Raw genomic sequence first — 26878 nt, 5'->3', positions numbered from 1 at the left:
ATGACGTCGCGTGTTACCCGCATTGTACGAATATTAAGTAGCTTTTATATTAATCCGTGAAATGCAGCGCTGTATATAGAGTACTCAGTTATGCAGTGGACGTTTCTTTTCAGCTACGTAGTAACAACGAGCTTTCTGTAAACACTCGTGATTCTTGCTAGATTATCGTCTCAAGAGGACCTTTCAGGTATGTAAACGTTTTCGTGAGAGATTAATAAAAATCCAATATATATATACATAAAAAGTCGTCTACATTAAAGTGTACGTTTCAGCTAGAATACTTACCTACGACCTCCAAATAGCCAATCTGACTTTTCATGGGATCGGTATTTATTTGGCACATGTAATCCCCTCTGTCAGACTCCTTGACATCCCTTATGTGCAAGTACCAAGTTTTATGCTCGCTGTGGGTTACGGCAATTCTATGGTTCTTCGTTATCACATGATTTGCTATCGTCAGAATTGTTTGTGTATCCACACGGAGCCATGCAACCTACGAACAAACGAGAAATCCATTATTTCGCATAATCGACGATAATTTCCTTCTGACGTAAGTATAATAACTCTTATAAATATAGTGATAAGAGATAAATTAAAAGTCGAGAGGTGTACGTATCGATTATTTTTCATTTATATTTTCATCACTTTGCTCGAACGAAGCTTTCGCGTGTCTCGCGTTAGAACCGAGGTGTCTTAAAAGGGATAAACTGCTCAATGGTTTTTTATTAATTGAAAAATGTGGAAATGTTGAAAAACTTGTGTCACGGAGGTCGAACGTTGGGATCTGTCTTTGGGCTAATTATTGGAACACTGGATGTTTGACTCGATTGCTATAACTGGTCGGTCGACTGGCAAACAAAGTATTCCGCTTGAGTGACGCAGCTGTTCGCGGCATTGTCCAGGGAAATCAGTCTGTCCCTCTATTCAATATACATATATATAGCACGCCTATCCACCTGCACTTAAAAATTCTCTCTAATTCCACATTGTTGCCGTTCGATCGGCCCTCCCTCCCCCCCCCCCCCCTTCCCTCCCTCACCTCACCACCACATTCGCAGCTTCATTGTGTTTCTCGGTTCGCGATAAATGCTGCTTTGGAGCTGGAAATACAATTAATCACGCGATTAGCGTTAAATCCGATGATCCAGTTTCATTCGATACTTCCCAATATCCATTGATCAATAATTTCCCTCAAGTTCCACCCCTAATTGAAAGCAGGTGTATACACCTAAATACGTATATAAATGATTACACACAACTCGCGTCGCTATATATAGTTTTTTATACGTATTCTCCTTTAGAACAACCCTGCACGGGCTGTAAAGAAAATTGCTTCTCGCCTATTATCGTGTATTTATTAATCAGGAAAACACCAATATTTTTCCTCGTGCCTGTACTTTATCGTCGAAGAAAAATATACCACTCTTATTACTGGGTCTTTCAACCGAGGCAACGCTGATAAAAATAAAACGCTCGTTGTGGGTATTTTTCTGTTGCTTTTTCAGGATGGCGCCCGATTCTCGAGAGCTTCAGGGTTTTGGCTGGATGAATTACGCTGTGTTTGGCTTAACGCTTATGATGAACACCCTGATTAGCGTGATCGTAGTGTGTTTTGGTAAAAAGCAGAAGACGATCGAGGAATACGTGCTGGGTGGGAGGAAAATCTCTTTCCTGCTCATTGCGATCTCTCTGGTTACGAGGTAAGTAAGTGACAGTCATCCAAGGTGTGAAAGATGCGGTACGAAGGTCATTGGTGCCGATGATTTTGTTTCAGTCATGTCTCAGCGATAACCTTGATCGGGGTGCCCACCGAGGTTTACCTCTATGGAACCTTGTACTGGTTGCTATGCCCATCCATGGTAATAGTAGGTTTTTTAACAATAAAAATCTTCATCCCCGTATATAGGTCACTGGAAATCACAAATTTACAGCAGGTAAAATCTCCCGAGCTGAGAATCTCGATCATTCGGAAGTTTAACTCTAACGTCTGCATTGTTACAGTACTTGCAGTTGAGATTCACGAATCGGGTTCGGCTAATTGGTACGATATTATACACGATAAACACACTGTTGTTTCTTCCCATCCTGATTTATGGACCGGCGTTAGCGTTTAGTCAAGGTATCTCGCGGAGCAAACCAATATATCACAGGAATTTTGTAACAAAATTACCAAGTCTACTTCTGCTTAATGCTAATACCCTGATTTACGTGCCTTTGCTTAACGAACCTTCCTTTTTCCCCTAATTTTCCACTTTATTCCATTAGAATCGAAAACGAAACCAAACTACTAATTACCTAAATTGCCAGAATACACAGCTCGTTACGTTTTTTCGCGTCTCAAATTTCATTGAACGTAACACGAGAGAGAACATTTCGAGAATTATTATCGCGCGCGTTCGCGGTAACACTTTGTTGGCGTACGTGGGGCGAGAACGTACGAGGGACGTTCGAGTAATATCAATTCTCCTTAATTGAGAAGAGAGGTATACGCTCGCGTTCAGTTTATCATTACAACTTTTACGCTCCGGGCTTTTTGGTCATAATCAAGCGAGTGTGTTACCATTCGCAGATTTTGTAAGGCGGTTGCTTTCCGCGTTGCGTTACGCTATACGGGGAAGGAGAAGGGTTTCCAGCATACGTGACGTGAAAGGATAATAAACTGTACAAAGGTATTATACGATGCTATCTAGGAATATTATTCAGCAAACGCTGAACGGGCAGCTTCGCGAAAATACGTCATTGTTTGGACTGTGCGACGTTAGCGACGAGCCGTTCGCTGTAATGCGGAAGCCATTCGCGAAGCATGCAGCAGCGAGCTCTGCACACGCTTATATATATATATATATATATGTATAATGTACTTGCACACACACATACTACGCACCTTCTCCCACCACAGTCCCACCTGCCTCTCCGTCTCTCCGCGCACCACCTATCCCCCCTCCCCTTCTCAATCATCATGCTAAACTGCTCTGTGCCTCGACTTTCCTCATTCGGGATCATCGCCGAACATTCCTTTTATCCCCTCTTCTCTTTTCTACTCAAAAAATCAACAATTAAATTTTCCATGAAGATATTACACGGGGGAGAGCAATGTATTGAAGATTTTTAGGATTTTAATCGTTGATGAAGACTCGATGTATCTGCTATGCAAGCTTTTATTATATATTCATTTCCATGGAAATAGGAAATGCTCGGCCTACGGTATACAGTAATACGTTCTCAAAGCTCTTTTCTGCTGTTTCCGTAAAAGCCAAAACATATACTGGCCGAGCGACGGACGACGTGTTTTCAGCCAAAATTTTTGTTCGCTTCGAATTTTCTATCACAACAGAATGCCCGAGGCTTAAAGAGTTTATCTATATATGTATAGATATAGAGGGCGATCGATAAAAATAGAGATCGGTGCAGTTTGCATTTTTCATGGATGAGTATATTAACGCTAATTGAATATTTTATCATGTATCAGTTAGCTTTGCTTATGCTCGAATTTTGCAGATCATAGATCGAACAACGCCATTATCATTCGTCCAACTCCTAATACATAGTTTAGCCACGCATCAGCAGCCCTTCGTGTTTACACAGCTGAACACTTCCGTTTTGCGTGTTGCAGTATCCGGGATCAATCTACATATCATTAGCACAAGTGTGTGTATCGTGTGCACGTTTTACACGATGCTGGTGAGTATTTTCTATATACATTGCTCGGAAGCATACACCTTTTGTGTAAAATTGAATTACATGTAGATTTTTGGTCAGCAGTAGTCCAGATCCGTTGTTGCACAGACCGAGGGTAGAATTTCGAATAATGTTACAAATATGAAAACACTCGAATAAATAGGGTATTAATAAATCTGTGTACAGACTTTGACGAGTTGAATAAAGAGATGATGAAAATTTCAATTGGATCTCACTCTCAGTGTAGATTTTCCAAGAATATTGTATAACGAGTCAGGCTGAGAAGAGTTGTTTGGTGGAAAATTCGGATGAAAAAGTGGACCTCTAAAGTGATAAGGGTTCTGCTCATTTAACAGCCAGATTTAAGGGGAGATATGTGCAGATTTTTTAAAGCGATCAACCAATTAGAAAAATAAAGAGTTAATTTCAATAGAGTTGGCTTCCCAGTGTAAATTGCGAAAGATTTGTTTATAAGTAGGTTGATGAGAAAAGTTGCTTGGTGGAAAATCGAGATGGAAAATTGGGTTTGTAAAGTGATAACGGTTGTGCTTATTTGACAGGGAGGCTTAAAGGGGATCGTTTGGACCGATGGCTTGCAAGCCTTCATTATGGTGTGCTCGTGCCTCACTTGGGTTGCGATGGGTACCAAGAATGCAGGCAGCATCGCTACCGTTTGGGAGCGCGCTAAGGAGGGTCACAGGCTCCGGTTATTCGAGTATGTAACGTTTAGTCTCTTAGGCTCCCTCGACTAGAGAGTTAAAATAGTACTTTCGCGCCCATGCAAGTATCCAGTCTCGTCTAATTAAAAGGCGTTCGTTCTTATACGACGTCTCCTCGAAAATAAACTGTTTACGTGAAAACATTTTTATCTCCGAAGCTGTCCTGCTCCGAGAATAATACCGAAAAGCTTCTTCAGCTACGCGGAAGAGCGAACAATGAAAAATTTTAATTCTACAGCTGTTTTTCTTCTTGCGAAGTATATGAACGACGGTATAAACGTTTCTCTATACAGGGCGTCGGGATTTAAGGTTTTTCAACAGGGACTCTAGACAAAAGGGCAAATTTTGAGAAGAAACGATTTTTAATATGGTCAATATTTTCCCACTTACATATTTGTACATTTGGGTCAAGAGTCTGCATAATTTGCTGTGTAGTTTGATAAATATTAATAATATTGGGAAAAAATGTAGGAAAGTGCAAATGCACGGTATGTGGAGTGACACGCTTGGCGTGTGGTAGATTGCGAGTGGAACACGTTTCGACTGTCAGTCCCGTCGTGTTTCTTTTACCAACCGCCCCGTACAGGGAACGTCACTCCACACACCGTATAATGCTATCTAAGAGTTTTTTCTACACATGATAATGATGACAAAGAAGACTAATGGCTTTTTTTTCATACAGCTAATATGTTTTAAATTATACAAAAATTGTTTTACTTGTAACTTTGTTGGAAATCGATAGCCTGCAAAAACAATTCTGTAACTTGTTAAATATGAATAACATTGAGAGTATATAGCGTAGAATAACTTTTTCATCGAGATGATAATGGGCGATAAAAATTTCAATTTATTTTTTATTTGAATCAACGATATTTACCGAGCTACATAATAACCAATGTATAGGCTTTCGGCTTAGCAAATCCAGACTCTGACAGATATTTATGTAACTTGAAAAATATTAGTAGTATGAAAACAAAGATATTGGCCGTTTTTACCATTATTATCATATCTATACAAAAACTCTTTACAATTTTTTTAACGTTATTAATACATATACCGAATTGTGCAACAATCATGTGGACACTCTTGGTTTAAGCATATTGTTTCGCAACTCGGTAAATGTTAATTAATATTAAAAAAGTGTGTAAAATGGTTAATTTTAGTATTTAAACACGGTAGTTTTCCGGGGACAATAGATAATCAGGCACCCTGGATAAATAGAGAAGAAATTATTGAAATTACAGCAATAAATTCGTCGATGAGAAGTACGTGCTGAAACGCTCGATTGCTACTCGGTATTGTCGTTGGTTGGGAAAAGTAAAATGCTTTATTGAAGCTGCTATTCAGTGAATAGCAGAGGTACTGGTTTAATCGAGCTGCCGATAATAAAGAGGAATTAACGTTGGCTCGCGAACGCGACTCTCGAGAGTAAATTTTCGTTACTTCCGCGGGATTCTCAGGGCTGGCAGGGCACCAAGAAAATAATAACGTAACATTTTACTTGGAAGCACTTGACGTACGTCCCTGCCCCAACACGAATTCGCGCGATTCTCGCGACAGGCCGAACGTTACACGCTTTCGTGGTAAAACTGGCCTTGCCAAATCGTTTCTATCGTCTGCTTCAACATCCTTTATCTACTTACTCCAACGAAATAATTCCACTGATCGTGAAAGCTCTCTATATATATATATATATATATATATATAACTTTTGGAGTGTCTCGATTAAAAAATTGCAATTATCGTTATTCGCAGTTCGAATCCAAGTAAATTTGAGACAGGTGCTCTCTGGATAATAATTTTGGAAGGTATGGGACTTTGGATGGAAAAATTGAATAAATAGCACTGCACCTGTGTGTGTGTAATCCCTTGAATAGCGGGATGGCAATTACTTTATTAGTTTTTAAGGCAATTTTTATAACACATTGCAGTGTAGAACTATTAAATTGACTGATTCCGCACTGCAATATTTACAATGCTGGAAAAATTGTATTCATCAGAGTGCGATATCTGCAAATTTAACAATTCTGCGCTGTAACGTTGAAAAAGTGTTTTGAAAACTGTTAATAATTACCACTCGTTTGATCGAAGGGATTTGGTGCAATTTTTGCATTTACCTTTTTGTTCGTCCGGACGACTAACAGTGTCTCTCGAATCTCTCCTGACACACCGAACGTTACACGGTGTTTCGCGGTAAAACTGGCTTTGCCCAATCGTTTGTACAGTCCGCTTGAAAATCCTTTTTATCCACTTTTACTCCAATGAAATAATTCCATTGATAGAGGGAGAGCTGTATTTATACAAGGTGTTTAGCGTGTATCGATTAAATAATTGGGCTCATCGTTATTCGCAGAATGAATCCAAGTCCACTGGAGGCACGCACTTTCTGGACGATGACCCTGGGAAGTATCGGACTTTGGATGGCTAACAGTGCAACTAATCCACTAATGGTGCAACGATTCCTGGCTGTGTCTTCCCTTAAGAAAACAAAAAAGTAAGTACACTCGACGTCGCGATGTACTTAAAGCTTGTTACTCTATACTTTATTTATTTACTTGCTATCTTTCTCCGAGAAAAACAACCACGCGCTGTTTTGTTATAGAAAACTTGACGAGCGCGCGGTATTACATAAAATAACTTATCTGTAACATTAAAATGGCCTTAACGAGTTTTCCGCCCAACGTTGCCTATCGCTTGAAATCAAGACCCATAAAATAACGAAGGATCTTATTTATTTATTTAGTTTTTTTCGAGTAGAGATTTACGAGGAGTTTTAAAGCTGATGAGAAGTTGATTACTACTCGAGCGGAGGATTGATGAAAGGGACCGTATACGGAGAGCTTTCACGAGGTGGACGAAGAAATTCGATAAAAGCACGTAACTGAGAGCGGTGAAATTGACGAGGGGGAGTCGAGCATGTAAGCTCGCAACGAGCGACAAGCATGTTACTTAGTATTTAGCAGGCTTCCCGTTCAGATGCACGCGTATATGGCATACCCGCGCATATATACATAAGCGTACGTGGCAATACGTGTAATGTCCAGACAGGAAGCATATCAACGCGTCGCTATATAGACTATTATACAGCCCCAACTCTCTACATCCCCTGCATACTACTCTCTCTCTCTCTCTTCTGATCGAGAGCAACATTTTCTACTCCAAATCTGCACCACGGACTCGGCGATCCGCCAAAATCCTAATTATTCCTGCCCCGTTAAACTCGTTTAATGCATCGATTTGGCGATCCGTACCATTTTTCCATGTAAATCGTTCGACCTTACTCGAGAGCAAACCGAGCCCCCCCCCCTCCCACGTGCCGTTACAAGGCCAATCGTCCAATTGACTTTATTCGCTCGTGAAACAAAAAATAACGCAGACTTCTTTTGTATAAACACCCTCTCTCTCTCTCTCTCTCTCTCTCCAAAGTGACTTTATTAAAAAATAAAAAGAAGCAGTTGACTTCAAAACGCACCCGTGAATATCTATAAAGAACCTTAATTAATATCCAAAGTTTGAATCTCGAATTGCCGAGTTTAATTTAATATTTAAGTTAAACAATCGAGTGGCGGTCGTTTATAATCCTGACGGTTGAAACGAGCAGAAATAAAATAAAACAAAAGGCTTTCTTTTTAAAGAGAGGGACACTGAGAAGAGAGAGAGAGAGAGAGAGAGAGAGAGAGAGAGGATAGGGGAGGGGGGGTAGAGGCAAGTTTGTAACGCTTAATGCATTGTTTACGGTTCTGCTTTCTCCTTCGTAAATAAGCGCGTTATACGTGACCAACTAAATAGTTGAAATTGCCGCGGTGGTCTTGCCTATATATAGTTACGCACCTTGTCGGGCTTTTCAACGTTCCTAGGATTCTCGAGCGTAAAGCTAACTCGCATAATGGAGTGTTACGAGTGTTCAGCCGTTACAGGGAATGCTGGCAGTGAAATGGTAACGCCATAGAGAGAGCAGACCACTATCGTAAGACGCGCCAAACGAATCTACTCTCCACCAATTCGAGCTTCCCGCTGTAAAACTCATCTCTTCCCGTAAGACACCACGGGTTATCCAGCATTATACGCTATCTCAACCACCTTGGTCTAATCGGATAGCCCTAATTGAATTCAACCAGTCTCTTACATACATGCGCAATCTCACTCTTCTTTACCAAAACTTTATATATCAATAATATTGAGTCTTTTTTATAACTAGTTTTGTTACATCACCCCCTCCTATCCTTCGGATCGTATGTGGTATATATTATTAAAATCCCGTAAATCTGTAGAAAAATACTCTGCATTACGTTTTCAGCGATTAATCACAAGCTTATTAATTACAGCAAGGATTATCCAAAATTATGTACGTTATCACAACCACCTTAGTCCAATCAGATAAAACTAACCGAATACACAGTCAGTGTTATACGCAAAAACTCCTTTTTTTTTCAACTAAAACTTTACACACCACGTCGAAGTTTAACTACATATTAAAACAATAGACAAATGTTTACACGAAACTGTAAGGTTTATTACACGACCCTCTGGTTAGGTATGTATCATTAAAATCCAGTAAACAGTACAGAGAAAAAGCATATTGTTACAGTCTCAACGATGTATTGGTAAGCTTGAAAATGTTTGTTTCGAGTTAATAAAATTGACATGAAATAGTGAAAGGTCTATCGGAGCAGTTTCAAGACAATACGAAATACCTGCTGCTTTCTCCTAAATTCTCAACTTTTCTACGTAAAGTTCGGTAATAGAGTGCTGGAGATTGTCAAGGTGTGTTATAGGGTCGAGAATAACGTATAATACCTGTGATATCGGTGCTGGAATAATAGAAGGGAGTAGTAGTGGTGGTGGTGGTGGTCGTAGTAGCGAGGTGCATGGTGGTCCGAACGTATAAATGGCGGCGTTGCAGTTTGAGCTTCTATATAACAGCTGCAAAACTAATCTCTCGTAAGACTAACGGTGACCGGAAGTGAGACCTTCCAGGCCATTAATGCTAATCATAACGACGACAATGCCGTTCCACTCCAATAAAGGACCATGCAAAGTTTTAATCCGCTTCCGATTTCAGGGCCATGTTGCTATACACTCTCGGCATTATATTTGTCAACAGTATGAGCTGCTACACAGGCCTAATCATTTATTCCCTTTATGGAGATTGCGATCCTATTCTCACAGGGGTAAGTTCTTTCCAATGGAGTAATAAATCTGCTTGGTGATACTCGTACATACAGGCAAATCTATATTGTCGCTAAACTAATACCAACGCTTTAATTCCTGTAACATATACGCGGGAATCTTTTGAACTAACTACGTCAAAGTGATTAGTAATTCTGTAAAGCGTGTTAATGCGAGGCATTTATATGTATATATAGCATAACTGTAGTATTTAACAATTCAGAACAGAGTATCGCGTGCGTCAACTGTTTGTCAGATAATATACGTATAACACCAGAGGGACTTTGACACTCTGTGAACTATTAAACTATTCTAAACTTAAGAGACTCGAAGCGTTGATTCATAGAGGGCACAAGCACCTGTGTGTGTGTTTGATATAATTAGCCGAATAGTTAGGCTAAGCGTTGGTCGATTACAATTCGACGATTGATATTTTATGAATGTATATATGCGATTTAGCTCTTGTTTTAATTAATTACAGGCAATTGAGAAACCAAACCAATTAATGCCTTACTTCATTATGGACACGGTCGGGCATATTCCTGGCTTACCTGGACTCTTTGTCGCTGCTATCTTCAGCAGTGCGCTCAGGTAAGCTCAACCACTAGGAAGCAAACAGATATACCCTGGGAAGTGGAAGAACGAACCATGAAGAGATCCCAAAAACATTCACACGCACATATATATATTCATGGTCGAAAATATTATTATCCTAATCCCAATGAGATATTGGAGTAATTTTTACGTTGAGCAGTTTTTTTCAACTGGCTTTTCCATTTTTTTTTCTTTTTTCAGCTCATTGTCGGCTGCGATGAATGCCCTGTCCGGCATCATTTACGAAGAATTCATAATGAGGATGTTCAACAAACCAGCTAGATTTGGTCCAACCGTTTATATTAAATTACAAATAATCGCTATTGGAATACTCTGTTTGCTCTTGATTTTCGTAGTTGACAAACTCGGCGAATTAATCGAGGTTCGTCCTTATTCGATAAAACACTAAACACAATCGAATCTACCCCTCAGTGGGAAATCCCCACGTAGCGTAGTTTGGTGGTGGAAATTGTAGAGAGGCAAATCCTTCTTACTCTCGAGAGTATTTTCCCTTTTTAACTCGTTCTTGTTTAAAAATGATTTATTCGCTCCTCGTCAAAGGCTCGGGTCAATATTTGAAGAGGAATAATGCGAATAAAAATGAAAATGAAATTATACAAATCGGTGAGAATTCAAGCAGCACGGACGGTTTTAACGGGCTGAGAAAAGAACGTAAGTCGCGTTAGAGCTTTCCAGGACTCTTTCTGTGCGGCTTTGAGTCACTTGAATACTCAGCGGTTTATATGTAACTTCCATTTAAGTAACTACTTAAAGTAGCCGTCTTTTCAGCTAGCATTAAGCGTGAACGGCATCACTTCGGGTACTTTGCTTGGATTATACACTCTAGGAATGACGGTGCCTTGCGCAAACTCAAAAGTATAATAATTACATTCTCGAGGAGCTACGTTCTCCATAAAGCACGTCCTATATGAATTATTTTCTTTTTTCTCCTCGAATACGCAGGGAGCAATCGCGGGAGTGTCGATAAGTCTATTGACCATGTCCGTGATCGTCGGTGGCACGCAAATATCGAAATTCAACAAGATGCCTCCGTTTCAACCGGATGTCTCAGGCTGCACGAATTTCACCCTTGATAATGCAAATTTTACCAGCCAATGGTACGCAAGCTGGATAAAATCATCATAGTAGTAGTATATAGTGCATATGATTATAATCGATCTTCCTCGTTACAGGCACACCACGGACCAATCCAATACCTTCGTCCTCTTCAAGATCTCTTTCGTTTACTACACATTACTAGGATGTTTAATCGTACTTGCAGTTGGTACCATTACGAGCCTCCTGACCAGAACAAAAGGCGAGAATCTGCTGAATGCCAATCTCATCGCGCCACCCTTTCGGTTTTTGCTACCAACTGTCTCGAAAAACAGGGACTCCGACGTGAAATTACTCAAGACCGATGAGACTACGACTGGATCGTTCCGTGGGAACGGTCGTGTTTTACTCGACGGTGCATAGCTCCGCTAAAAAGTGTCGTGCAGTGAGCTTTTCCTTTGGATCGACGAATATCTTCGTCAAGTTTTCTCCTTGCCGAGAGAAAAATACACAATAGATCCTTGTGGAACTAAATCATTTCTCGGTGTAAGGTGGCAAGATTTATGTGGAGTAGCTGCTCCGGCGTGAAATTCGTTATATCGCTGCTACACCTCGTTCGCGATTATTGACACACGAATGTAACATTATAATTAAGTGCGTAGCTATGCATCTCAAGAAGATGACGCGGAGAAGTGAAATGAATGAAGATGAATGCGAGTCTGATGAGCAAATATACGCGTGTGCTGCACGTAATCTCGGTTGATAATGATAGATAGCTCGCGAGAGACGAATTTCTTCCTCGAAATTACCCATTCGCAGTGCAAAGATTTCTAGTTCTCTCCGGGCTCTTGTTTCGCTTCCAAACACCTCGATGCATTGAGTGTACAAGTGTACTTCGCTACCGTCCTTTTAAACGTATATATACACATGTCTCTTCAGAGTGCCTGGCTTCAATTTTTGGTGCTCGAAATTTGTCATGATAAATATTGTAGAGAGTGTAATATATATATACACACATTTAGTTTATATTACTGATGGGGTAACTGTGTTTCCTATCTTATTCCCTCGTGTAGAACTTGTCCTTCCAAAATAGGTGAATATATATATATAAGCACTTTGGATTCAGGTTTGTTTCGCAGATGGTAATTTTCTGGCCTGATGCTTCATTGATTGTGCAGCAACCCTCGGGTCTCATCCACGGACCGTCCAATGTTCGATCTCTATCGTATATAAACTCAGGCAGCTTCTAGTTCGAGGAACCCTTCTACGTGAAAATAAATATACTTTCGGTTAATCTCTACACGGATCTGAAAAGATTATAAAAGCATTCGTAGACTATCCGCTATACTGTGGTTGAGAACACTTTTAGCTGCAATCCGATTTAATCGTACAGTAGTTAGCATTTAACGTTGATTCAACTTTTCGCGCAATTACGAAATATCAAAAATGTAATTCAGGCTTAAAGGAATACTGTATATATATATATATATATATATATATATATATATATTATGAAAGAACCGTCAGTCCGGTTAATTAAAACGTCCTTTCACGATAGGAAAACATTTAGTACACTCAAAGCTTACTAGGAATGAAACGTTAATGGACTTTAATATTATCACGAATCTTGTTAACTATTAAAAGCTTCTTCTACCCTTGATAAGCTCTATAAATATTTGACAAAGTGAATTCACTGTTTAACTCTTGTTGTAATCATTTTTCGACTTTCGTACATATATACTTGTGGGGTTATTAACGCTTTCAGGGAAGGTGGGACCGTACGCCTCGCCTATATCTCTTTTCTTTTACATTTTTTCACGTTTCTAATCAACTTTAACATTTACGATGCGCATAAATTACTTTTTAGACTCCAAAGCACCTAAGTTATACAAGTTTTACACAAAATTGAGTCAGTTGCTAATGTTAACGTGCAGTTTTACATAAACAGTTAAAGTCAGAAAACTTCGTTTTTTTTTTGTTTATAAGTAAATGGGTATTGCTTTATCGCGACATGTTATAGATGCGATTATTTTTTCACGTACTCTGCGTCTACAGTGTTATAATATATATTTTTTCATAGCTCTCGACACGTCCGATATTTCGAAAATGATTGAAATGTTGCCAAGTTAAATTATTTCATACTTTATCGTGGATGATAGCTGTTCCAAATTGGAGTGGACAGTTCACCCTCTATTTTTAAACTATATAATGTTTCGTATTATTCCAAAATCTGCTCTATTCCTCGTTTTTACGCAGATTAAAAATTTAAAAAAGTAGTTGTTATATATCGAACAAGTAATGTACAAACTCAGTTTCCTTCAAACGTGGAAAAGCCCTGCATAAAACATAATCTACTTTAAAAAACAAAGGAGGGGGGGGGGCAACGATACAGAACACGCACCTACCCATAGAACGGACGTAGACTTCGAAATCAAGATAGAATTAAACATCTTACATGGGACGTTGTTACGTGTAAACTGTGAACTCTTGCGAGGACGCGATGGTCCGACTAGCCTATTGCTCTGGAGCAATTCTCTCCAGAGGGAGCGTTATCTTCTCCTCTCGGTACATCTGCCGGCATACTAGAAGCAGTGGTAGCAGCGGGTAATGCGAGCCACGTATGTAAATCCCATTCTGATTAACATCCACGTGTACCAACACTGGCAAGTCCCGCGCAACACTAACATAAGCTTCAGCCCCATAGCTATTTCGTGATTCGAATGTAGTTACGACACTGCCTACGAGTAAGTTAGCCAACGCTCGCACACAGGCCAGTAGTCACTTGGCACCAAGGCCTCGGGGCTGATTTCGACTATTCTCCTCCCATGATCAAAGTATGACTATGGACAAAATGATGGAACGCTCGCTTCTGAATTAGATTCGAATAGAACGGAGCTCCTGTGTGTATATATATATATATATATATATATATAATGGATTTTCATCGTAACTGTATAACAGCGTTAGGTATATAACACGCACATCTAACTAGTACAGTAATTACACGTAATAATTTGCAATCCAATAGAACGAGATACACGTATATACGATACAAGCAGAGAGTTAAGAGAGTATATAAGCTGATATAATTCGTCTGTTTGGTCGACTCGCAGGTTTAATAATTATCAGACGTCGAGTGAAACGGGTCCAGTGAGAAATCCGAGGCAGCTTGGGAATTTTATTAAAACGAGAGGGACACCGCAGCAACGTGTGCTGAAACTATAAAGCAAAGAGTTTACAGTGGATGAAAAAAGTGCTTTAAAGTAAAAAGTAGTAAGACAGTTTGTCAAAGGGAGAAAGTTGGGAGGACAGTATAGTGGCTCGGCACGTTTCTGTTATGCTGTGACCAAAGAAAGTCTCCACACGCTTTTCTCAGAGAATTTCATTTTTTTGTCGATGATATACGCGCTTCGTATCTCAAGCAAGTGTAGGGGTGGAGGGGGGGGGGGGAGTAAAGGGGTGAACCGCGCTGCGAGGCACACACATACATACATACATATATATATATATATATATACAGCGCTGCAGAAGGTACGAACAGTAAACTTTTGGAGCACGGTGTCATTTAAAACGTCGCAAATCTCAACCAGTCTGGCCATAAGACTTACCTAGCCGTAATAGTCTCACGAGCATTATGGCGAATAGGGAGACGCGTCACTTTAGGGCTGTTCCCGCCAAGAGTCGACCTTCCCTTTTATAGCGCCAAATGCACCTCGTAAAGTTTAACCATTTGCGAAATGCCCCATTTCGCGGTTGACTTTGCTACGCTTTGGACAATTTTCCACTTACGATTATTATTTTTATGTCGATCGCCCTTTTACGATAAGGCCTCGGCGCGCCGCTCTGTCACACGCGACCTTATCAACATTTGAATAGACTCTCGCTCTATCTATCTATCTATATATATAGAAGGTAGATATTTCGTAAACAATTGTACAATCTGCTTTTCACTGGCGTGCCGGAGGATAGAATGACGAACGAGTGTGGCTTTAAATCGCTGTAATTGACGTTACGACTGATCGCGATACCTCTCTGTGTACATATTACGTCTCTTCAGGTTTAGCAGCGCGTGTGTGTGTGTGTCAGTGTGTTTGCGCGCAGCGATATTAAGTCGCGTTGTTAATTCTGACGAGATAAGCTTGTAGGCATGATGGACGGAGGGGTATTGGTATTCGCGTTGTATGTATGTATGTATAGGTGGGACGCAGTGGCGATGTCTCTCAGCTTAAAGCGACTTAGCGCCCGAGTTAACTCCGATGTGTCTGTCCAAACTCTCTGCTGCTTCCTATTATTCTGAACTCGTGCTTAAAGCTAATGTCACTTAAACGTCTCGCGTTAAACCGTTCAGATTTAACAGACGCTTTTGCTCGTAAAGTTGAGCTTTTTTTTACATGGGATTTAATTCGTTGTAAGAAGCTGTAAGTGGTTTGCGTAAAAAATCATGCATGTGTGTTTATTGGGAGTGGCGAAGGGTGGATTTTGCAAGAAGGTCCGCGCGGCGAGGTTGAATAAGAAGGAGATTAGCAAAATAATGTTCGGTGGTGCTGCGATCGAGGAGGATATGGTATTTGCGGAGCGTTCCGGTGGAAATCTCTTGGTGGCTATCTCGAAGGATTCGTCGCATTGGCACGCGCTGCTCCTGACAGGTCGTACATCGTGCGTTCCCGCTGGCTTCTCTCTCGCAAAAGGACTCAGAGGAGAAGAGCCTCGCAACCTGGACAACCCTTGGAACTCGCGAAGCGCAGCTCGTAATTCGCAATTTCCAATAACCGACCTTAAAACGGCTCGCATTAGAAACTAGAGAAATTGCCTCGTCTGATAGAATAGTTCCTTTCATACTTCCATTCCATCCCTCTTGTTATATTCCGCTTGTAACGTATAATTGCGGTTCTTGGATATTCCAGGGATCTTTTTAGAACGAAAGAAATTTAACGTTTTGTGCAATATCATAGCAGGGTTGAAACGCGTCTAATCAAAAGTAAGAATAATTAGTGAATTTGTAGAACGCAACGTTTGCCTGTAAAGTTATAAAAGTTGGGTGAATCTTGGCCCGTTTTAGGCTCTCGTGTGCAAAATGAAGGAATTTCGGGAGGACAGCGAGTAATTTACGGCGTACACGTGTATATATGTAAACTACATGGTGTATTTGATACAAGGCATGGCTAGAAATTAGCTAGTGCACAGTTCACGAGAATGATAATATCATGACTAATATTAACTACCGGAACTGGAGATGCTAGTGCTTAAATTACAGCTCATATGATGTTACACGACGAGTACTTTTAGCTGGCTGTATCTGAGATTTTATGATAATTGTATAGAATAAATTAAGCTTTCGTTAAAACCATGCTTTTTCACTAGGATAAATTCGTAGCTTTCTGAAAATCTCTTATAAAACGATCAAACGTGAAGCGGAATTTACAAAGGACGGGTGCTAAATCTAGCAAATCTAGTAGCTATACTCTCTCGTCGAGTCAAGTATGTAGGTCGAGTAACTATATAGCTTTTAGTCGTTATTCGAATGAGAGGGAAAGAGACACCCACGCGCATCTGTATATATATAATACATGAGGAAATTTGGAAGGGTAGAAAAGTTTAAGTGCGCAAGCACGTTTAAAGGAATGCAGGAATACATACGAGTAGTTTTATCGACAAGGGTGCGGCTTGAATAATAAGTACGGACGATTTGTATAAAGGGCCGTGAAAAATTCTGAAACATTCGTTGGTGATTTTAAAAGCTGGCGAGGGTACGCTGGAGAATTTTTCAGCATGACGTTTTCCAGTCCAATCATAGCTCGTGGCCTGCCGCAGTAAATGCTGCTAGACCGTGTGAGCGACGCACGCGTCACGAAATGAAAAATTGTTATCGCTCGATGAACGAGCTTTAATTCACTGCCAGCACGACGAACGATGCTCGTCACACCGCGAGAACCTATAATGCAGCGCTTTTCTCTCTCTCGCATTGTTCCGCTCTTCTTCTTCAGCAGCAGGGTCTTGTGCCCCTCGGCCCTCGCTCTCGCTCTCTCTCTCTCTCGACACTCTGCTTCCCCATGTAAATGTTAAATTTTATCCAGGAATAACATTACTCCGCTACCCCTTTTATTTCTATCCCGTCGAGCCTTTGCTAAAAGTAACCCGACTGTTTTAAGCACTGCTATTCTCCTGATGAATTTCTCTCATATCTCGTTTTACGACTGTACCAAGTTGCTGAATCTACGCCGTCTCTCTCATCATTCTCTTTCAATTTTTCTTCCTTGCCTTTTATTCCATTTAACCACGCATAATACGTCGATTTAAAACCTAATTAATGATTCATTATGCAGCATGTATCCCAGTTTAATTTCAATACTTAATTATTTTGAGAATAAGTGTTTCTTTTTCTTAAGTTGTTTCAAAACGTAAGTTTTGTGTGACTTCGTGTGGTATTTTGGACAGTATCATTGGTTTGACCTTGAAATAAGAACCACTATTTATTTAAAAAGTATTAAAATTTACATCTCATTTCCAAAATAATCGTAGTTTCTTCGAGTTCCTTTATTTACGATATTTATACAAGAAAAACTTTAAAGCTTTCGTAGCAATATTTACCTATATCCTTTTATCATTATAATAAGAGAATAACGTTAAAAAAATCTGCTCGTATATATCCTCAAAAAAATTTGAATAAAAAAACTTGAAAAATTTAAGAGGGAACGTGGGTTACTCCATGTTTCAAAGGCATAAATGATCAATGTACTTATCGAAGTAATCATCTATGTGCTAGCACACACATTCTCACGAGGTTTCAATTATGCGACGAAAATTAATTTGCATGCTCGTCGAACAGTTAATTTGAGAAGAAAAAAAGATTTAGACGTAGGAGTGGGGGTAATATAAAAGATGGAATAAACAGAGTATACATTAATGGACAAAAGTAATGGAGGATGGGTTTACCTTGTAGGTAAGAAGATCCTCAACGACGCAAGCAAGAACAGCTTCCCTTCCCAGCGAGACTGTCACGTTTGCTATCGGCTCCGTAAAGGTCGGCCCCTCTGAAACAGATGGCAAAGCACATCACCTAAGTAAATTACCCATTCGTTGCAGCCAATTACACTGAAATGGTGTTACCACACGTGCATAGTTTACACTAAACGCAACACGCTCCATCGATTCTGCTTACCAAGAGCAAAGCTGATGAACAGCGATCGACAGTGTTTCCCAGCGTAGAAAAACATTCGAGAGCTAATCATTTTAAAACACCCTTTAGCAGCTTTGTGTACGCGTTACGCTGCTACAACGGTGGAAAGCTGTGAAAACTCCACGCGTTTCCTGTACAATTTACGAAATTACCAATAAACCACGACACACTGATTTCTTAACCAATTATCACTGTCCGTTTATACTATTCGACACAGAATACTCAGTGTCCTTTTCATGGCAATAAATCCTATGAATGTCACACACTATAAACGTGTAATTTTCTTCGAACTTTTGTATGATTTATTGTTAATTATTCAACGCTGAGAATTTTCATTAAACAAAACACATTAGCGAAGAGTTGGATGTATTTTAATAAGGACATACATGAAACACATCTTCGCGCATCCTCCGTTTCTTTCAGGAACGTTAAATTCATTTTCGTAATAAGTTTGGATAAGTTTTACGAGCTCCTTGGCAGTAAACCTCTCCCCATAACTAACATTGTCATAATTTCTGCTCGACGAAAGTTGAAAAATATTTACACTCCGGTATATACGGTATGTGCTAGGGAAAACTAACATTGACGATAGAAAAAAAAATGAATGCCTTTTATTTATTAGCCAAGTACCCTTGTGTTGCTTTTTTCGCCTCTTTTTAAAAACAGTTTTAACGAGATTACTATAACACTGCTAGCTAACGTACAGCACGAAACTTTCCATCTACGAGACTGTAAATAGACTTCGGGCCCTTGTTTGATGTTTTTCTGCAATTTATGCAACAAGAAGCTATGATAAGAGCGCGCCTGACACGATAAAGCATAGCTGCCGATATATCGATTGAAAAATCTCGTGTCTTTCAGTGCGCGTACAGGATGTTCAGGAATTGATTGCCAGGCTGGAAACCTCAGATAGAAGGACCGATTTTCAGGAAAAAACTCTTACGTAATTTTTTTATATTCTTAATATTATTCAAGTTACGTAACAAAGTTTAGATCAAGAATTTGCAAGAATCGCTATAAAATCCAGAAAAATAGCGCACGATATTTATTTGTGGATATATTCTAATAAGCTACAAAAAACTAATGATTTCTTTTCATATTAACAATATTTATCAAGCTATTCAACAATGTATGCAGCCTAAACGTATACTTTTACGTAACTTTTAAATAATTTTATAACAATATTAAAAAACTGCATAAAAATCTTCTATTTGTAATTGTCTCTTCTAAATTTTGCAGCTCGGTCATCAATAGCCAGACGACCTATGTTTATACACAATCTATATATTAAAGTGTATTAAAAAATACTTCAAGTTCAATGATATAAACAATGTTCTTAACAAAAGAATGTGTGAAAATTGTTTAATAAAATAAATTTAAAGAGGAATACTTTTACCGATATAGGCTGTTTGTATAATATGTACTGGGATATATAGTACATAGGTATAAGTTTATAGGTGAGCTAAAGCAGAAGGTGGTGGCGCAGCGCAGTTGCTTGTTGTTCGTCGTGGAAAGCCGCTGGCAGTGTGCGCCAACAGATAAGCGCTGATCCCAATTACGCGTCGAGCAAAGCGTTTTCCAAGTTTAGCGGATCATGGATTATTGACTCCGTTCCGATTGGCGATTACTCAACCTGCCACGGGCGGCCATATAGACACGTCTTCTCGATACCATATATATTTTCAACCTTTTCTTATTACCACACGTTCTTTTTCGCTGGATTTAATTCCCAAGAAGAATAGTTTCTCAAATCCATGTTACAATTGTGATCCGTGAGCTGTATAAAATTCAGAAAAAATAGTTTCTATCAAGACTCTCTTTCTGCCAGCTTCTTCATATAAATTTACTGTATACGATTTATTTGTCTTAAAATGTATAACTTTCCGAAGCTAAGACGGTAGACACAGGATGAGGAATAAGTTTGATTTGCTGGGAGTGTCAATGAGAAAATTAATCAATCTCGATGACGAATGATCTACATGAACGGTCGATCATGTTCTTTCGATGCATCCCAATTACGCGTCGAATGGAACGTTTTGCAAGTTCAACGTGTCATGGATCACTGATTTTGTTCGAATTGACTGTTACTCAACCTGCCAGAAATGGTCATATAGATACGTCTTCTCGATACCATATATATATATTCAAAATTTTCTAACCACACGCTTTTTCTCCCAGATTTAATAATTGCCAAAAAACAATTTTTATCCAACCACCTTCGAGTAGTTTCTCTATAAATCTACCGGATAAGAATTATTTTACTCGAACCGCGTGTGACCTTTGCTTTGAGAACTTGTTGAGCCACGAGCGAAAGGTCCAAAACCAAGATGGTTCACAGGGTGATAAATAATTGCAGTTTGCTGGAAATCTCAATGAAAATTAATCAATCTTTATGACGAACAATCTACGCGAACGGTCGATCACGCTCGTTTGATACATCGTTGAGGACTTGAATGATTGGTCACCGCGAAGTCTACCCTGTCTGCCTCGTATCGAGCCGCGTCGAGGTTCCGTCGCTTGGAAGGTTCGAATGTTCAAAATAGATTCGTGCGGCAAGTCGAGTGATCGCGTAACGTTGATAAATCGCACGCGACCGGAAATACGACTATTGTACCGCTCGACAGCAATAAATGATCGGGCAAACACACGTACGCAGTGAGACGTTTACCATCTGCTCCTATATATATATATATATCTATCGCTTCCCTTTCGACATTTTTTCGATATTTACTTTTGCCCATTTCGCTCCACTGCAATCTACCAACAAATTAACTCGTGATATGCTGCATTGAAATTATTGCGGATCGACGCCAATTTGCAAAGTAGATGTGTGCAAAGTATACTCCTTAAAATGGTTTGGACCATGGATGTGAGATTCTGTTTATCTTTCTAACTGTAGGAGATATGAAATTTTTCTAAGACCTTCGAAAGTCTCTTGATTTACACTCGAAAAGGTATTACCTAAAAAATTGATATCTCTTATAGTTAGGAAGATAAATAGTATTATACATTTATGGTTTTCGAGTCGTTTCAATCGGTACACCCTTGTATAACTTATTGTTATTTTGTTACGAAATTTACCTGTTGCAAGTTTCCAATGAAAGCTATGAAAAATGAGAGAGAGAGAGAGAGAGAGAGAGAGAGAGAGAGAGGAACAAGTAGCAAGCATCTCCACAATAGAAACTGCCAAGTAATGTTATTAAGAGATTGGTATCCACCTGTAAAATATCAAGGAAAAAACTTTGCTGAGGAGAAACATGCAGGGTGCTACACCACGACGAGTGTGTATAGAGAATAAAATTTCATATTTCGTCGTTTCTTCCTAAATGAAAAAGTTACTTAGAAATTCAGACACGTCGGACACAGCTAATTATAACTAACTATAACTGTTATAGCTACGAAACTAGGTAAATTTTGGCCGTGCAGAATAACTGCTATTTACCTACTTGAAAGTATACTACGTAGTATATGTTTTATTGTACGAGGAAAAAGCTTTTCTAACAGATTGTTTGCACACGTGGCGTAGGCACAAGCTCTTTGTTTGAATGGATTAATTTATACAAAAGGAGATTTAATTGCAATTAAGAAATTGGTCGTTAGCATCGAGAGAAAGAGCAGTTCGTTCTAAAAGTTTCTCTCCTCGAGTTTTTCGCAGGATAAAAAATTCAAGGTGTTTAAAATACATAAATGGACACTGGGTAAATATAATGAGAGCTCGATTAATAATTCTATCAGCAGAAAATTTGGTAAAAAAAAATATAAACGCTGTGTATTTGTACGAGGAAAATTGAGAATGACTGGAGTTTCTTATCTCTCGTCTTTAGGCAAGCCGCTTAATGAACTACTTGAACCAACACACCGAGAAATTTCAAACGCTATACGAACGGAATAGTGATTAGTGATTTTCAAGGTATTTTAATTGAGCGACGATCATACCAAAGAGACTCGCGGCGCCTGAAGCAGCCGAGAAAACTGCAACTGAGAGAGGAAGTTTGGAAGCTTTAAACGAATAATTTCATAGCCATGAACTTCCATGCGAAATGAAAGTTATTCCGTGATTTCTTAGCATTAAGAATCTTAAGCTTTTGCGCCATTTAATAAGTACAAATTCTCGCGTATGGTGTTGAATAAATTTTCGTGCTGCTTTACGCTAGATTGCTTCTGGTATACGTGCAATTATGTTTTACGATGCATGTATAATGTATTCCAGATACAAAGGCGTCAAATTTCTAGTCGCTTGTGGTGGATGGATGCACGCGCGCGCATCAAGTACACGTAGTATCGACTATCTTGCTTAGACGAGTAATAAACTTAATTGACAGACAACTATAGACCGGATAAACGTGGCCAATAGTGAGTAATTATATACGATTGATGTATAGGAAATTGAAAGGTCCACTCATTTTTAATGTATGAATTTTTATTTTAATATCTTAACGCATTACAAAATTTGCAATAATCGATACTTTTGAGAAAATCTTGCTCAACCCATGGAGAACTAGTTTATTTTTCAAGCATCTTTTTATTTATAATATTTAGAATATTTTTACAAGAATTACAAGAAGTCGAATATATAATGAAAATTTTGACATTGGTTGCATCGAGGAATGAACGATATATCGCTGCGACGGCTAAAAATAGATTTCCGGTTCCGAAGAGTCGAAATACAATATCGAGCACTTTTGAGCGATTATGGCTATCTTTAGGTACATGTATATCACTAATATATAAATTGTACAATGTGGTAGGTCGAACTATTAATAATCAGCTTAGCATAGCCAGTAAAGTTCATGAATAATATCATGGAAGTACTAGGTACATATGAAGTCCTAACAGCCTATAGATTACGGTCGGGATAGAATAGCCTGGTGGGTTTGAAAACGGTATCATTCTAAAATGCATTTCTAGACCGAATAGTAAATTTATTCCAATCGACAGAGACATCATTACGTAGGGTACAGTAGGTTCCTACACATCGAATACAAAACGACTACTCGATAACGTAATTAGATATCGTATAAAGAAATTCTAGTGCGAGCACTTGGTTCGACTGCCAAATGTAATCCTCCTCCGCTTCTCTCTCTCTCTCTCTCTCTCTCTTCCTCTCGCGACCTTTCAACATGGTATTCTCTCTAATTCCCTTCTCCCGGAGTCATAAATCTAATGACTCGAACCGAACGTATTGCTGAAACAGCGAGAAAGCAACGTTAACCAGATTTTCTTGAAATTATTTTTCCACTTTACACTGGGTAACACGTGTCCATTGTACATGTATAGTATAAACATTTTCCGGTGAAAATGAAATGTAAATATTGAAAAGCAAGCGAGTGCGAAAAGAAATGTATATAGACAAAAATTAATGTTACTAAAGCGATGTTGGCATTTAGCGGATAGATTCACGCGTGGGCGTTGAAAAAAATTAAAATATTCTGTGCTCCGGAGAGTTTTTCGTATTAACATTTTGATAGCAGGTAGCACAAATTGGCTTTCCGGTTATGCGGAAGTCAAAGTAAAGTTTGCAGTGGTAGCGCTTGTTTTAATTAACGCGAATAATCTGCGTCCCTGCTGGTTTTATCTGCGCAATAATACAAGATAAATCAATTAGCGTATTAACAGATTATTGCCGTGCGGAATCTGGCGCTGTACGTGCTACATATTCGCGCATACAGCTTTCTCCATGTTTGTAAGCGCATAAATTGCTTAAAGTCTATCACGTAAACATTCGCCACTATAAATTTCTTTTGACCGGATTAATATTTAACAGCTTCTACAATAAAACTGCGATGCTGCGAAGCGCGCGCGTCCCTCGTTTCGCAGAACCATTAATCCTATGGAAGAGTCGTGAAATAAAAGAGAGAAACTTTTATTTATAAATTAAGTTTAAATCAATATGGATTATATCAATAATTGCCCGATGAAATTGAACTGCTTAAAATCAAATTCAAATCTCTAAACGGATTATTAATACACACTGAGGCGTGAGTGGGTGACCGTAAAACGATTATTCTTTTTAATTGTAAAGAATAAGCTTTAAAAAATCACACATAGGAATAATTATCGAACTTTGTTGATACAGGATTATGACAATCGTTATTTGTTTTTATACCAATTTTATAATTCGAGATTATTGCAGACTATTTTAATTATTGAATCACAGTTGTAAATTAATTTTTTTTAAATATGGCAAAGACCAATGGAACTTCCTACAGCGTATTTGCGAAAATCGATGCAAATGTTTAAACAATCTTCCGTTTTTTTTTCCAATTTATCTGAAAAATTGTAGCAAAATCGTAGAATAATCGAAAATCGGACGTACTTTAAAATTGGGTATTGGAGATCGAGTAGTTTTGTATTCAGGCAAATTTAATTACAACGACAATAGCTTATTTGCATGTGAAATAGCAGTATAGAAGGTGGGAATTATTTTCTGGCCTAGCAAATGCTTGTATCGCATCCCCACTAATCAGCTTTAATATAATTAATTTTAACCGTTGAATTCAGGATAAATAAGAGAGTCGCGACAAGTTTTGACATTATTATACGTGTTTTCCTCAAAGAATTAACACAAAGCTGGTCGACGGAGAAATAGATCTAAATCATAGAGAGAAACATTTATTTGATTAAAGCGCATCAATAGAGAGGAAAGATTTAGTTGATTAAAGAACCTTTATGGTGAACCCATTTATCAGCAAAGTCCTAACAATATTATTGGCAAGGGGTTCCAGAACGTCCTAGGATCACTCTATACGCGAAGGTATAACGTTGGAGAGATCGTACAGTTAGTATGGAGTAAAATCCCAAGATTATAGGTATCGTAAGCTCCTTTAAAGGCGCAATCTACGGAGGGATGATACTCTGGGAATTCTTGATATTAAGTCTCATAGATATGGGATTTGACATACTGCAAGTACTTACAATGTACTCATGTGTATGTGCGCGATACGACCCGCAGGCAGATGAAGAAGGAGGGATAAAGGGGATGAGAGGAGGAAAGAGGGAGGGAGAAAATAGAAATAGCTCATTTTTGTCATTCAGTATCACCATGGTTGACCCAAATCAAACGCTTTATTCGCCTAAATTGAATTTTGATGGAACGCGTTGTGGGATGATTTAATATTGACAAGAAAAAAAGACAAGCACGATGTAAAGGTTGCATCAACCTTCTATTAATGTCTATAAATAAAATATTCAGCGTACCCAAGCACACAATCACCCGATTAATTTTCCATTAACCGGAAGTCGACGCAACGCGTAGTGAGCAACTTTGCTCGATCCTCGCTTCCGTTTAATTTTCTAGAGATTTTTGCTTTTAATGTGGCACGTCAAAACGTGTGCTTCCTTTACCAACTATACATGTATACGTACATGAGAATTTGCCATTATTCGACGGTGCTGCACCACGATATGTTTAAGCACGGATATAGCGAATAGACAATTTACAGTGATGAAACGTATGAAATTTATCGATGAAATCTCATCTCGCGCCTTTATAAGACACCTGATACCATTTGGCATCATTGCAGTCTTGAGGTTTCTCCACTCGAACATTCTATGTGTGTTAAGCTTCCCGAGGGACCGAGCGAACCTTATCGAAATCCAGCAAGCTTTCCCAACAATAAAGAGAAATCCATTCACCTACAAACTATCCATAAAGAAATTCGTGCTCTACCAAAGGTTAAGTACTGTCAATGATTACGAAATTTGGAGGCCCACTGGGAGGGTATCCGTGTGTATAGGTGGATTGTGTGAAGAACGCGAAATATGTGCTGGCTTGTTACATCGTAATAGAGATGAAAAAAGGTTTATTAAAGGGACTAGATCGGTTTTAACGCGCGCAAAATAATTAAATCGTTTTAATTATACCATATCCCTAAGAAAATTGGATGCTGAGTAATCCCGCAGGAAGTCTCGTCGTGAAAACTACCCTGGCCGAGCATTCGCCAAGCGAATTAGTGGTTACAGAGTTGTTACTGTGCGCGCATCAAATGAGTTACTTGATATGGCTAGCTGTCATAAAACTAAACTACCTAGATTCTATTTGTTCCACGAACTATTTTAAAGACCCTGCGAGCAACTCTGTTATTGCTTCTCTCTTCTTTAATGACGAAACTTGTTTTTCAGTCACGAAAGACATCAGCTGGTCAAACGCATTTAGCGTGGAACCAAAAACAACCCTCGTAAACCTTGTGGAATATACGAGAAAAATTCCTCTTTTTCTTTCTCCCTCTCTCTCCTTTTTTACGTTTTATAATTTCGAGCACAGTCATTGAGATGAAATTCTTGAAATGGTTGGAAGTTGGAGTTTCTTCGGAAGGTTGCCATCGGACGAAACTAAATCTGCCGCTAGATTTCCGTTGAAGCTTGAACGCTAGTCAATTTACCGCTTGTCAGCTGGATTTTACAACGGTGTCACCTCTCTCTCTCTCTCTCTCTCTCGCTCGCTCGTGGCTAGGCGACGTGTGCTTTCTTAGTGCCACTTCCGATT

The 26878-nt window shown here is 39.1% G+C and overlaps 2 protein-coding genes across 6 annotated transcripts in view; one reads left to right on the top strand and one right to left on the bottom strand.

The window, feature by feature from the left end:
• Positions 1-26878, bottom strand: part of LOC136776694 (lachesin-like) — a 69525-nt gene that overhangs the window by 10650 nt on the left and 31997 nt on the right. Inside the window, exons 2-3 of the mRNA XM_066732444.1 lie at positions 18150-18247; positions 286-493 (exon numbers count right to left, since the gene is read on the bottom strand). Coding sequence (XP_066588541.1) covers positions 286-493; positions 18150-18247 — 306 coding nt within the window. The remainder of the gene's footprint in view (positions 1-285; positions 494-18149; positions 18248-26878) is intronic.
• Positions 13-12752, top strand: LOC136776693 (sodium-coupled monocarboxylate transporter 2-like). 5 transcript variants are annotated; one of them, XM_066732441.1, is made up of 14 exons: positions 13-187; positions 273-550; positions 1506-1700; positions 1775-1934; positions 2002-2119; positions 3614-3681; positions 4239-4393; positions 6751-6891; positions 9460-9568; positions 10048-10157; positions 10362-10542; positions 10950-11036; positions 11124-11278; positions 11354-12689. In XM_066732441.1, exons 3-14 carry the CDS (start codon positions 1507-1509, stop codon positions 11637-11639), a joined length of 1764 nt encoding a protein of 587 aa, XP_066588538.1. In that variant the 5' UTR covers positions 13-187; positions 273-550; position 1506; the 3' UTR covers positions 11640-12689. The 5 variants fall into 5 exon arrangements, with proteins under 5 accessions (XP_066588538.1, XP_066588540.1, XP_066588539.1 ...); XM_066732442.1 differs by lacking the exons at positions 13-187; positions 273-550 and adding an exon at positions 628-839 and having other exon boundaries at positions 11354-12690; XM_066732439.1 differs by lacking the exons at positions 13-187; positions 273-550 and adding an exon at positions 628-910.

The sequence above is a fragment of the Prorops nasuta genome, unplaced genomic scaffold (genome assembly GCF_024137725.1).
Source record: "Prorops nasuta isolate Cenicafe-Biocafe unplaced genomic scaffold, Cenicafe_Pnas_1.2 PNAS00010, whole genome shotgun sequence".
NCBI lineage: Eukaryota > Metazoa > Arthropoda > Insecta > Hymenoptera > Bethylidae > Prorops > Prorops nasuta.
Note: the sequence above shows the minus strand (reverse complement) of the source record. Positions and strands in the feature narration are given on the sequence as shown.